General features: G+C 46.4%; 1 protein-coding gene across 1 annotated transcript in view; it reads right to left on the reverse strand.

The window, feature by feature from the left end:
- Positions 1-27: 27 nt before the first annotated feature.
- Positions 28-11,657, reverse strand: part of PFAS (phosphoribosylformylglycinamidine synthase) — a gene marked incomplete at its 5' end in the record, with an annotated part of 13,645 nt that continues 2,015 nt past the window's right edge. Inside the window, 27 exons of the mRNA XM_072416916.1 lie at positions 28-1,276; positions 1,797-1,949; positions 2,128-2,280; positions 2,643-2,757; positions 2,838-2,929; positions 3,000-3,210; positions 3,611-3,756; positions 3,849-3,968; positions 4,082-4,237; positions 4,762-4,845; positions 4,933-5,113; positions 5,199-5,429; positions 5,516-5,647; positions 5,811-5,921; positions 5,999-6,160; positions 6,716-6,777; positions 6,852-7,008; positions 7,089-7,162; positions 7,314-7,442; positions 7,530-7,661; positions 7,746-7,874; positions 8,857-8,981; positions 9,115-9,255; positions 9,572-9,677; positions 9,754-9,934; positions 10,096-10,201; positions 10,881-11,016. Coding sequence (XP_072273017.1) covers positions 975-1,276; positions 1,797-1,949; positions 2,128-2,280; positions 2,643-2,757; positions 2,838-2,929; positions 3,000-3,210; positions 3,611-3,756; positions 3,849-3,968; positions 4,082-4,237; positions 4,762-4,845; positions 4,933-5,113; positions 5,199-5,429; positions 5,516-5,647; positions 5,811-5,921; positions 5,999-6,160; positions 6,716-6,777; positions 6,852-7,008; positions 7,089-7,162; positions 7,314-7,442; positions 7,530-7,661; positions 7,746-7,874; positions 8,857-8,981; positions 9,115-9,255; positions 9,572-9,677; positions 9,754-9,934; positions 10,096-10,201; positions 10,881-11,016 — 3,827 coding nt within the window. The remainder of the gene's footprint in view (positions 1,277-1,796; positions 1,950-2,127; positions 2,281-2,642; positions 2,758-2,837; positions 2,930-2,999; positions 3,211-3,610; positions 3,757-3,848; positions 3,969-4,081; positions 4,238-4,761; positions 4,846-4,932; positions 5,114-5,198; positions 5,430-5,515; positions 5,648-5,810; positions 5,922-5,998; positions 6,161-6,715; positions 6,778-6,851; positions 7,009-7,088; positions 7,163-7,313; positions 7,443-7,529; positions 7,662-7,745; positions 7,875-8,856; positions 8,982-9,114; positions 9,256-9,571; positions 9,678-9,753; positions 9,935-10,095; positions 10,202-10,880; positions 11,017-11,657) is intronic.

The raw sequence follows: 11,657 nt of genomic DNA on the forward strand, positions 1-11,657 counted from the left end.
TCGTTTTACAAAGCCATACAAAATACATTTACCGCAGAAAATAATATATTTGATATTTATTACTAGTAAAAGTATCAAAAATATGGAAGTCATCAGTGCTGCCCCTTCTGGTCAAAGTGTAAAAGACAGCCCATCTGTATATTGTAGCATTTGATGGATTCCCTTATAGTGAGATCTCAATACTGAGGTCCTGACTCTGCATCCCCGCTGTAGATATGATTAGAGATCCCTCCCCATCCCTGCTGTGTTTTTGTCTTTAGTCTACATTAAAAAAAAAAAATATATATATATATATATAGAAGTACTTAAAACACCTCAAAGAACCTAGAACCTAGAGCTGAGATCTTAAACAAAGCAAGCTATAAGAAGTCTGTAAGATACAGATCTGCCAACCTGACCCCATGTCATAACAAAGATTTTTGAGGTGGGCTGGACAGACAGCACTAACTTAAAGCAGTACTCCAGCCAAGACAAGATACAAAATTAACAGCTTAATAAAAGACAAAGTGACAAACCAGTTTTTGGCTACAAGATGTCCTCAGTTTGATTACCGGCATCATTTACCAACTTCCACAAAGCCCAGATCACCCTGGACCCCCCCAGCTTGTAAATGGACAGTAAAAGTAGATGTAATAAGCCTATTGGTCACTCTGCACTCAGGGATTTTAGAAAACAGACACCCCAGATTTGGATGTTTGCACTTTCTTGCATTTAAAAACACACTTCTAAGGGTTTTATAGATACAGAGCTGCAATCATTTGTGTCTTTTATATCTGCTCAGAGTTGAACTTCAATGGACTGAGAGGGCAAACATAAAAATTCAGTACACAGGTATTAGTTCCAGCAGAGAGTGGAATGTATAGACAGCATCAGAGGACCTGCATCAGTCTCTAGTGCAAACATAGTGGAGGGTTTGACCTGCAGGAAATGTTTGGGATCACTATAGTCTAGGACTATACACCGATTGTGCCGTTCTACATGCACCAGCTGTAGCCATTCTCAAACAGACGCATCCATGGTGAGGCTTTGAGTGACTGTTTCCAATCTGACGGCATCCAAGGCCACTGCCAGGTCAGAACACAGCGCTCTGGGTGGGGCATCATTGCAAGGTGACGTCCATCTTCAGAGCAGAGTGCAGCAATACCCAATGGAGAGCCATTGGGATTCATGGGGTACTGCTCTGTGGGCAGGCTTTGATCATCAACATAGCGGAGGGGAGCCAGATGATGGGACGTCACATGATCCAGGACCACTGGAGACCGGAACCTCATCAAACCTGAGGAAAAAGGGATAAGGTCAACTGAACCCACCAGAGACATCTACTCCTATGGACTTTGGTTGCCATGTTTAAGAGGAAATGGTTATAAAATTTGGGGGGGATTAGGAGCTGGACACCAGCATGGATAGTAAGTGTGATGATATTAAGTGTAGGGCTGAAGTCCAAGACAAAGCCTGTTGGTATCACCGCATACCATGCTTGCCAAGGACACAGCCACAAGGTCTAGTTGGCCATTTAAGACACCAGCCGTGTCTTAATCTTTCGGCGCACTCCACATAGGGTGTGTACATCCCATCAGAATTGGGTGACAAGCTTCACTACACATGCTGGGATTCTTGAACACTATTACTCTGTGCCTATGACACATGCACCACTTACTATGAAAGGCACTCCGATTGCCTGGCAGTAGGTGAGAACCTTCAAAAAAAAAAAACCCCAAAGCTTCCTTTAGTCCACCAGAATCAATGGAATCCTAAGGCCCATGTTAGCTTGGCACCATTTTTTTTTAAGTCATTACCTTCTCCATGTGCCACCCAGACTCCGAGTGATGAACCAGACATCCCCCGAAGCAGGATAGATGGACTGTCTTCAATTTTCACAGTAACAAAACGTGACTCAAAGCGTCCAGAGAGGTTGTGGCCAAGTAGTACTCCTTGTGTAGGGCTTTCACCTGATGGATGGAAAAATAATGTGAGCCAAAAGCAAAAGAAGATACACATGACATGACAAGTACTGCAATGTGCTTCAATCTGGCAAACTTCAGGCACACAAATATACACATGGGGAATATATGATCTTCTTCCCTGCTGGAGAAATGGGTATCTCTCAGAAAATCCAGGTTTACCCACCTTCATCGGTTGGGTTCTCAACACCAACCCAGCCTAGGAGCGCCATTAACTGGCAGCCATTGCAGATCCCCAGACTGAAGGTGTCAGGCCGACGACGGAAAGCCTCAAACTGCTCACGAACGCTGGTGTTGAATTTTACAGAGGCTGCCCAGCCTGTAACAAAAGAATATATTGAAATGCACACTTAACCTTTCTACATCAACTTCACCAAAGTCAGGGGAACAAGATTTTGTTACTTTATAGTCCGGTGAAAGTTGGGACTTGATATCCATTAACTTCAAGTTACTGAACTGGAACTCGGGATGGCTTTAAAATGTTAATGAAAGGTGAAGCTTTCCTAAGATACGATTCTATCACAGGGTATCATGACTTCAGATTTCAACTAGAATATTCCACTAGTCTGATGAAACTGAACTTAGACTCATTTTGTAAGTCTGACTGACCTTATTTCAGATCAGGGAGTTTCTAACCCCTACAGAATAGCATTGGAAAATGTCAGCATGTTGTAGATTTACCCTTAGCAGAGCCCAGAACATCGGCATAGCTGAAGCCCCCAACAAACACAAGGCCTCGGAAGACATCCAATTTGGAACCTCCAGATAGAAGATCCTCCATGGTGACATCCCAAACCTAGAGAGAAGTACAATGAGAGACTGGAGCCACCACCAAAGAGGCAGAATGTCTAGCTTTTGATTGGATACGGCCATTACCTCAAAACCAGCCATTATTAATGCTGCTGCCATTTCTCGGTCACCATTACTGCCCTCCTCACGCACAACAGCTACCCGTGGTTGGGGGCAACCTGCGAAGACAACATCACATGTAGACAAAGCAACATACAAACCAATCGGTGATTTAGTCTCTGCACTTACAAGGTTCAGCCAGAGGTGGGAGCTTATCCCCAGGGGTGAATGTCAGCTGATATGTGGGTCCTTCTCGTTGGATGAGTCCCGCCTCCTCCTGAGACACACAGCTAGGATTGGCTTGCAGGCGCTCCAGTTGGAAGCTTGTCTCCTCCCACAAGGCCCTTAGCTTTCCCACCTCTTCATTGAGCACTTCCTCCCCATTTACACAAACTCTAACCTGGAACATAATTAATATATCAGAATTCTATATTCCCAAAAAATTACAATTCAGCAAGTAAGAGAAATGTTGCCATAGCTGGCGGAAGGTCATCCTTAAGGTCATGGTCCATGAGTTTTGGATTTATGTCAATGGCATCAGCTCGAGATCATATTTAATTCATTGACAGACAAAAGGTGACCTGCATTGGAACTCTTTCTGACCCGCATTTGACCTGCTTCAAGTAGATTTTGCATTGCTTTAGGCCTATATGGGAATACAAAACCAGAATTGAACAACAAAAGACCTTTAACAGTCTTTATATCAGATTAGAAATGATTGATGTAGCAATCACACATACAACATGAATATATCACAAGGCTGGAGGCTTCATTTCATACATGATCAATGAGAGTCTTACAGTGGATGTTGGTCCTCTCCCATCAGTGCGTCCAATCTTCATGCACTGCAGCCCGGATGTTTGGTACTGCCCTATGACCCGCTTGTGTTCTGCCTCGGGGACCTCCAGTACCAGTCCCAATTCTTCTGCAAATAGCAGGTCCAAGGCTGGGGAGAGAGGTTATTGCAGAAGATATAAACACCTGTACAGGTAAGCTTATGGTTACACACAGGAAGACCCACAGCGATCCTTTCCTTACCGCTAGTGCCTGGGGAGGAGAACTCAACATCCAATCCACAGTTCCCAGCAAATGCCATCTCCAGGAGAGACGTGATGAGACCACCATCGCTTACGTCATGTCCAGCACTCAGGCGGCGGTCTGTGAATGAGAGGAAAAGAATGAAAGTGATGACAGGAGAGGAACCATGGGAAAAAACAGAACTCAAAAGTACGTGCCATACAGGGGAGAGGGGAAGACAGTAGACAACTCACCTCTAATAAGTCCCTGGGTGACCTGGAAGCAAGAAACCAGCATCTGGGGATAGTCCAGGTCTGGAGATTTATCTCCCAGCTGTGAATAGCACTGTGCTAGGGCACTTCCACCCAACCGGTGCTGACCAGGGCTGATGGGAACGTACAACAGAACGCCTGGAACCAGAACAGAAAAGCGTGATTTATGACCACAAAAGGAGGTCCAAGTTAAGGAAAGAGGATCATTCCCTTACTACCCAGAATATACCCAGTTGTCATGTACGTTTGGCTTATACTACAATGTCATTTAAAGAAGCACCACGAAAGGTTTTAACCCAACTTCCCCAGAATGTGAGAAGTATAAAAAGTAGAGAAGAACTGATCTTTTACCTGGATTGTCCAAGTTGTCCCTGCTTATACTGGTTACATTACAAACTGCAAGGACTGCTGGTCCTACGATGCCCCTCCCATGAGGAACTTGAGGAATCAGCTCAACTCATGCCTCAGGATGAAATACGATACCCTTACATAGGTATCACATGACCAAAACTTAGGCATTTAGTCATGTGACTGACACTAGAACAGGTGGTAAGGGTCAATGTTTTGTGATCTTCTTATACCGTTTATACTCCATATTAAAAGCAAGAACACTTGCCATGCTTTAATTTGACAGACAGAAAGAGCCAGATCTCAAAACTTACCCCTCATATCAGGTTTCTTTAAATCGGGGGTGAGGGTGGCAGTTATATCCGGACACACGGCATATACAGAGATCACCAGGGAACCTGGAAATGAGACACAGAATAAGAATGGAGGAAACAACACATATATAGAACAAAGGAGGACCTGGGTCATTCCATCCGTTTTCCCACCTGGAGCCTTTACGGTTTCTGAGCCAACCCTGGCCGCCATGCTGAGAGAATCCTTCCCTCCATCCACCGCTATGCCAACCTGTGCCATCACATCACACATGGCCACACAGGCATCATACAAGGCAGCACCTTCTCCTGGTAGCTTGGCAGCCCACATCCAGTTTCCGCTGCATTTAACATCCTGCAAGGTATAATCAGATTATTGGAAAGGCTCTTTGTTTGTGCAGTGTCCACGCAAATCACAATATACAGAATTGGGGAATTACCTTCAAGTCAGTGATAACAGCAAACACAAGATTAGTCAGTGCCTCTCCTACTGCCATTCGGGCCCCAGCCGCCGGGTTCAGGAGACCTTTTATTGGCTGCTCTCCAATAGCTGTGGCTCCACCTACAGTGTCAGTGTAAGACAGCGCAACCACCGCCACGTCAGCCAATGGTGTGTGGAGGGGACCCACGCACTGCTGCTGAGCCACTAGACCGGTGACCGAGCGATCCACCTGCAGATAGAGAGAGCATGATAATTAGTACACAGGGACCACTGTTAGGACATCCAATCAGCAGCTTTCACTGGAAAAGGAGTAACCTTATTGGTCAGGTATCTCTTGCTGGCCACGGAAGGCAGACGAAGGACTCGTTCCAAGGCTTGTCTGATGGTGAGACTGCTGGGGAGCACTAATGGTCGGAGATCAGGCACAACTCGATTTAACACAAACTCCTGAAAGGAAGAGAAACACAAGATTATGAGGGAACTGTACTGAACTATATCAACACCATATAGAATTCCGTGTCTGGAGCCACCAAAAAAAAAAAAAAAAATTGGTGTCCAAGCTCCTGCTTGTGACCGCAGCTAAATTCATCCCCTTGTTTAGTTCTTGTACCTTACGAGGCATTTTGCCCAGCACCCACTCCAACTCCAAGTCCACCGGCACTGAATTTCGGTCACTGTGATCGGGTTTTGGATCCTCTTCACTTCCATTCACTAAAACAATCTGCAACATTGCAAAAAATATAGAGTTAGGGACCTTAGTTTAAAAGTCAGTAGTCAGTGCTGTGCGGAGGTACTTACCCTGCCATCCCCGGTGATCCTCCCAACAAAGTCCACCGGAGATCTCTCTCTACAACACACTGAACGCAGGAACTCCGCATCTGTTGGGCGGAGGAGTAAAGCGTTGGATTCCTGGTACTCCGCACCCCAGATCTCCAGGACACTCAGGGTGGGGTCTCCTAACTGCGGGGAAAGGGGAAAAGAAAGTGTTTCACATTGAAAAAAAAAAAAAAAAATTGAAAAGTAATTCTTGTAGACTTGAGTGCATCAAATAGCACCCTTTTGGTCACTATGTGTCCCCCAGCCAGCTGCAATAGAACTATGGGACATATGGTAATCCGAATCGCATTTCTGAACTATGAGGGTGCATCAGTGGGTTCTCCTGGTTCTGAGATCTGACAAATCACAGAGAACGCTGGTTACGGGATTGTAAACCAATCAGTTAGGTTTCTGATCATTTGATTATGAGGTTCTTTGATTAATAAACTTGCTTTCCTCAACTTTTTGGACATTAAATCCTGAGATCCCTGCACCATTTTGTAAAATCTGTCTACATATATGGCCTGAACATTCTGGACCGTAACTTGGTCACAGTGAATATAGTTAGCATAGCAAGCCAAAATAACCTATGGGATTTCAGTCTTCAAATGTCTACCCAGAAGAAGGTGGAATGCGATTGGTTCCTGTGGAGGAGGAAGGACTTCAGTGGGATTAGTAAAAAATGGTTACTGCACCTACCTGGAAGGCCTTGGTGTAGATAATGGCACCTTCGGGTTCACTAAGCTCCTTCAGGACGTTACCTACAAGGAGGACCAAGCGAGTCAGAATGGAGGAGGATCTAATGGGGGAACCAGGGAGAAGATCTGGTACTCACCATTGCCTCCTGCCCCCTGGTCATGAATACTGCACACTGGATTTTTCTTTCCCCTCTCCACACATGCCCGGACAACCCGGTTCATCTTCTGCTCCATCTCAGCATCTCCTCGCTGCACGGCACCAAAATCCAGATCGCTGGCATTGTCCCCCTGGACCTGAAAGGTGGTGGAGTACAATGAGAGCAGTGAGCGTCCCCATCATCACTATACAGCCCAGCCCCAGAGGCTATCCTCACCTCAATGGAAGAGGCCGCTCCACCTCCAACACCGATCCTGTACACCTGACCTCCGATTTTCACAACGTGCATTCCTAAAGAAACCAATTATCAAATATAGTGAGGAAGAGCTGGGTGCAACCAATAGGGGGCGACACCTTACTGGAGCAAGGTCAGGAGAACATTATCATTGGTTACCAATGTTTCACCTAAAGCACAGAACAGATATAATTTATGGTCCCTCACCTGCTTCCGGTTTCTCCTTCTTCTGGTGAATGTCCTCCATCGACCCGATGCCACCGCTGAACATGATGGGTTTCACCCACTCCCTCCTCTCTCCATTAGACAGACGCAGGCCGAAGGAACGGGCGAACCCTGTGGGCATGTCACAGAAGATAGGTTTAGCTCACCTGGGATGATTTTTGCACATTATGAAATCCACACAACGTATAAACATCCCACCTGCTAGAACCGGCTCGCCAAACTTGTTGCCGTAATCCGAGGCTCCGTTGCTGGCTTCAATGGCCACCTCTAGAGGGCAGGCAAACTGGACCGGGTACTGATAGGCGTCATCCTCCCATGGAAGGGGGTAACCTAGAGGGAGGTGGGTACAGAATCAGTGGGTGGATGAGGAGACACCAGGCTGGGGAAGAGATCAGTCGTATTCTGCCAACTTACCTGGAATGTGCAAGTTACCAAAGCAGTATCCAGCAGTGCCCGCTATGACGTGAGCGCCTTTCCCCGTACACTGCACATCCCGAATACGGCCACCTGTGCCTGTGGTCGCGCCACTGAAAGGAGCAACTCCTGAAAAAGAGAGGTAGGTTCATATCCCTCCTATAGTCCTATGGCATGTAGACATAGGACTCACATGATTATATATATATATATAAATAAATAAAAAACACACACACACACACACACACACACACACACACACACACATATATATATATATTGTGAGGGGTTAAGCTCAGGATGGCCTTTGCTGGGGTCAAAGGACTCTTGTCTGATCATCCAATTCAGATCACACACACTGAGGTATCAATTTTAAGCTGGCTTGCAGCCAGGTTTATTTGAAGGTTGCAGACAAAATAACAAAAATAGCAAAAGAAAACCTCGCCTGTCCGGCACTTACTATACATCTGACGTACCTGTCTATCACCTGGAGGGCTTCTCCCTATCAGCTCCAAACAAAGCTTTCAGCAACATTCTGCTCACTCACCCAGACAGACTTTCTGAGTCTCTCAGCCGAGCTCCCTTACAGACCGACTGTCTGTGTCTCCAGCAGAGCTCACTCACGCAGTCCACCTGGCTGTGTCTTCAAACAGAGCTCTATCCAAATAGAGCTGCACTGACACAAACCCCTGTCTGTGTCTCTCCAAGGCAAGTTGAGCCCACACAGACCCCTGTCTGTGTCTCTCCAAGTTAGGCTACTGACTGAGCTCCTCGCTCTATGTTAAATCCCCACCCTCAGTGCTTCTTCATTGATTATCTCACAGGTGAGAGTCTTCCACCTGCTTTTCCACACAGGAGAGGAATCTTGGGCAAATATATCTCCCTTCCACCTCCAATCCTGCCTTGGTGTCACAATATTCACACACACACACCTCAGTCCTACACCAGGGTGGTAAAGAGACCCAGACAGGCCCACTGGACCCCCAATCCTGTAACGGGAGTATACAGACATGTCAGGTGACCCTCAGTCTAATATAAGGGTGGTAAAGAAGCCTGAACTCATCACATCACCCTTTGCTTTATCCCAGGTCGGGCCCTGGATGGAGCTCACCTGTGGGGAAGTTGTGGGTCTCGGCAGTGAAGATAAGGTGTCGGGTGGAGCTGTGTAGGTGATAGCGGCTGGCACATGACGGCTCATCGGGGATCAAACTCTTCACCATCCTTCCCTGGATTGCACTGCAGGGTCACAAAAACCAAACAGATTTCAATTTATACCAAATTAATTTAATAAATAGAAAATAAAATCCAAGAAGTTCAGACAGCTGGCCCGGTCCGCTGTCATCACACACTGGACCCCCAGGGCACCCACCTGCTGTTGTCACAGAATTTGATGATGTTGTTCTGGTTGCTGGAGTGCTGCGTCTTCATAATCATATCAAACAGCGAGAGAGTCTTCTCCTCCCCGTCCACCAACAACCGACCCCTGAAGAACCAGTGCCGGCTGTGCTCACTGCAGGGGGAGAAGGGTGACCGGACAGGGAAAAGAGGAGAAGATGGAAAGAAGGAATGAGGGGAGAAAAGAGAAGAGATGGAAAAGGCAATAAATTGGAAGGGAGAGACATAAGAGGTTACATTACTCACACTGGCCACTGATACACTGTACAGTCATCAAACACAAGTCACAGAGTTCGGGGCTCATCCCCCCTGAAAAAGTTTATTAGTACAAGCACCGCATGCTAAGGCATTCAGTCATGTGACTCCCCATCGGGGTATAATTTCTGCCCCAGACTGTACGATGACAGACGAATCCTCTACATGTTACTCACCTATTAGACTGGGCCAGGTCAAAGCACTCCACACTGCTGGGGTTTCGCCCGACACGTTGGAATAGTGTTGTGTAATAGTCCAAATCCCAGGAATCAAATGCCAGCCCTGCAGGGTAATAATGAAGAGGCGTTTTGGACTCGGCATGATAATCCCCAGGGAATCCATTCTGCCCCCCACATACCCAGCTCAGTGTTTGCTTGCTCCAGAGCCGCCCTTCCTCGCCCCATCACATCTACCTCATACACCCGCTCCGGGCGCACCGTGATCTGGAAGCTGCTGATCGGCTCAGGATACACGCATTCCGTCATCCGATCGTACAACGAGAGCACCAACCGCTGCCTCTGCATTTCCTCTACCTCCTTCTGGAAAATGGCAAGAACAATATTTCACTTCCTCAAGGCTCAGAATGACCCCCCATGGGGAAAGAACCCACCAACTGGCATTCTGAAACCCCAGCTGTATGGGGGAGCGGGGGCATGTATGAGACCCCAATATCTCCCCCCCCATTCCTGTATGCTGTTACCTTTATCAGGAACCTCTTGGAACATTCTATCCGGTCCACAGCAGTGAGACCAATGGATCGGCAGATGGACACGGCATTGGTGGAGGAAGCGGTGGAGAAGTTCAGCCTGCAGGAAAAATGTGGGGAGAGGAATTAAAGTTTGTTAGAGCCCAATAAAAATCTCCTTTAGATCTTCTGGGCACCACAGAAGGATGGGAATGCAAATCAATACCAGCTTCTGCCCTGTAGGTACTGAAAAGGCCCATCCAATGAGGTGCGTGCTTCAGCCATCATTATAATCACATGATCAGAACTGTGATAATATATAATGGACCCCTAGGGATTGCTGGGAACACTCTGGGCTAGTTTGAGCATTAGAGAGACTTGTGTCATTTGGTCTATTCAGGCCACAGTCTCAAAGTCCCCTCCATGACCAAATAAAGCTTGGTTTTGCCACGCCCCTGCAGAGCCCCCGGAGATTATCTGTTACTTTGGGGGTAAATGCCCATTTCCATGGAGGCACCAGTTAAAAGGCTCAGATAGGGTAATGGGATGGAGGGGGTGACACCAATTCAACAAGGAGCCTATACAAAGTTTGACCTACCCGAAAGGTAAGTGCACCTGTAATGGGCAGATGGTGGAGAGGGAATATGACTGGTATCTTCAATTCCATATTCTATGCACCAGGCTTGAAATTTAAGATAAGGATCCGGTAACCTACAAGAGTGGGGGGGATGAGGATTCCAAGTACAACCCCAATACAGTGCCCCCTTGGGTCAGGGATGAGTATCATATCTGCGGCTCACCTCGGTCCAATCTCCACCAGAAGGTCTGACGGTTCGGGGTGCAGAAAAGACGCCTCGGAAATGCTCTGGGGGTCAAAGGGGCAGCTGAAGAGCCAACGCAACGTCTCCACCTCCTGGCTGGAGGGCGGGACTTCACCTGCACACAGACAAACAGCTCTATGATTGGACAATTACACAGAAATAACTGATATTCACTGGTCAATCAGCTCCGCTATATGGAGGTGGTTTATGTAAGAGGCGGAACTAAGACACCATGGGCCAATCAGAATGCAGGTCTATTATATACAGAATGAAATATAAAATCTGATTGGCTGTTTTTATTAATCTCCAGGAGCCGATTGCTACCATTCACTATCACAAAGCAATAACACTGGTCAACAAACATTTTCTTGCCAAACAGATTAAAGTTATTTTAGGTTTAAGTTTGATGCACAGATTCCACATATGATATTGGTTTTGCTGGTTTGGCTCTAGTTTTTGTAATAATGACCTCATAGAAAAATAATGAAACATGAAAATTAGGCTAGACATGCCTACGTATACAAAATTACATTTTTGAAATACTAATGTCAATATATTCTATATTTAGTAAATTACAGAACTAAATCACAAAGAAGTCATTGATAAGCTCAGTTTGTACGATTTCCTTTTATGTTGATGATCAGGACAATCCCGGCTCCAGCAGTAGTCTGCCATCATGTGTCTCTCCCATCTGATACCTTTCTTCCATCACCTTTATATCTTTGGAACCTCTCCCCTTGTTCCTCACTGATATCA

This window comes from Pyxicephalus adspersus, chromosome 7 (assembly GCF_032062135.1).
Source record: "Pyxicephalus adspersus chromosome 7, UCB_Pads_2.0, whole genome shotgun sequence".
In the NCBI taxonomy this organism is placed as follows: domain Eukaryota; kingdom Metazoa; phylum Chordata; class Amphibia; order Anura; family Pyxicephalidae; genus Pyxicephalus; species Pyxicephalus adspersus.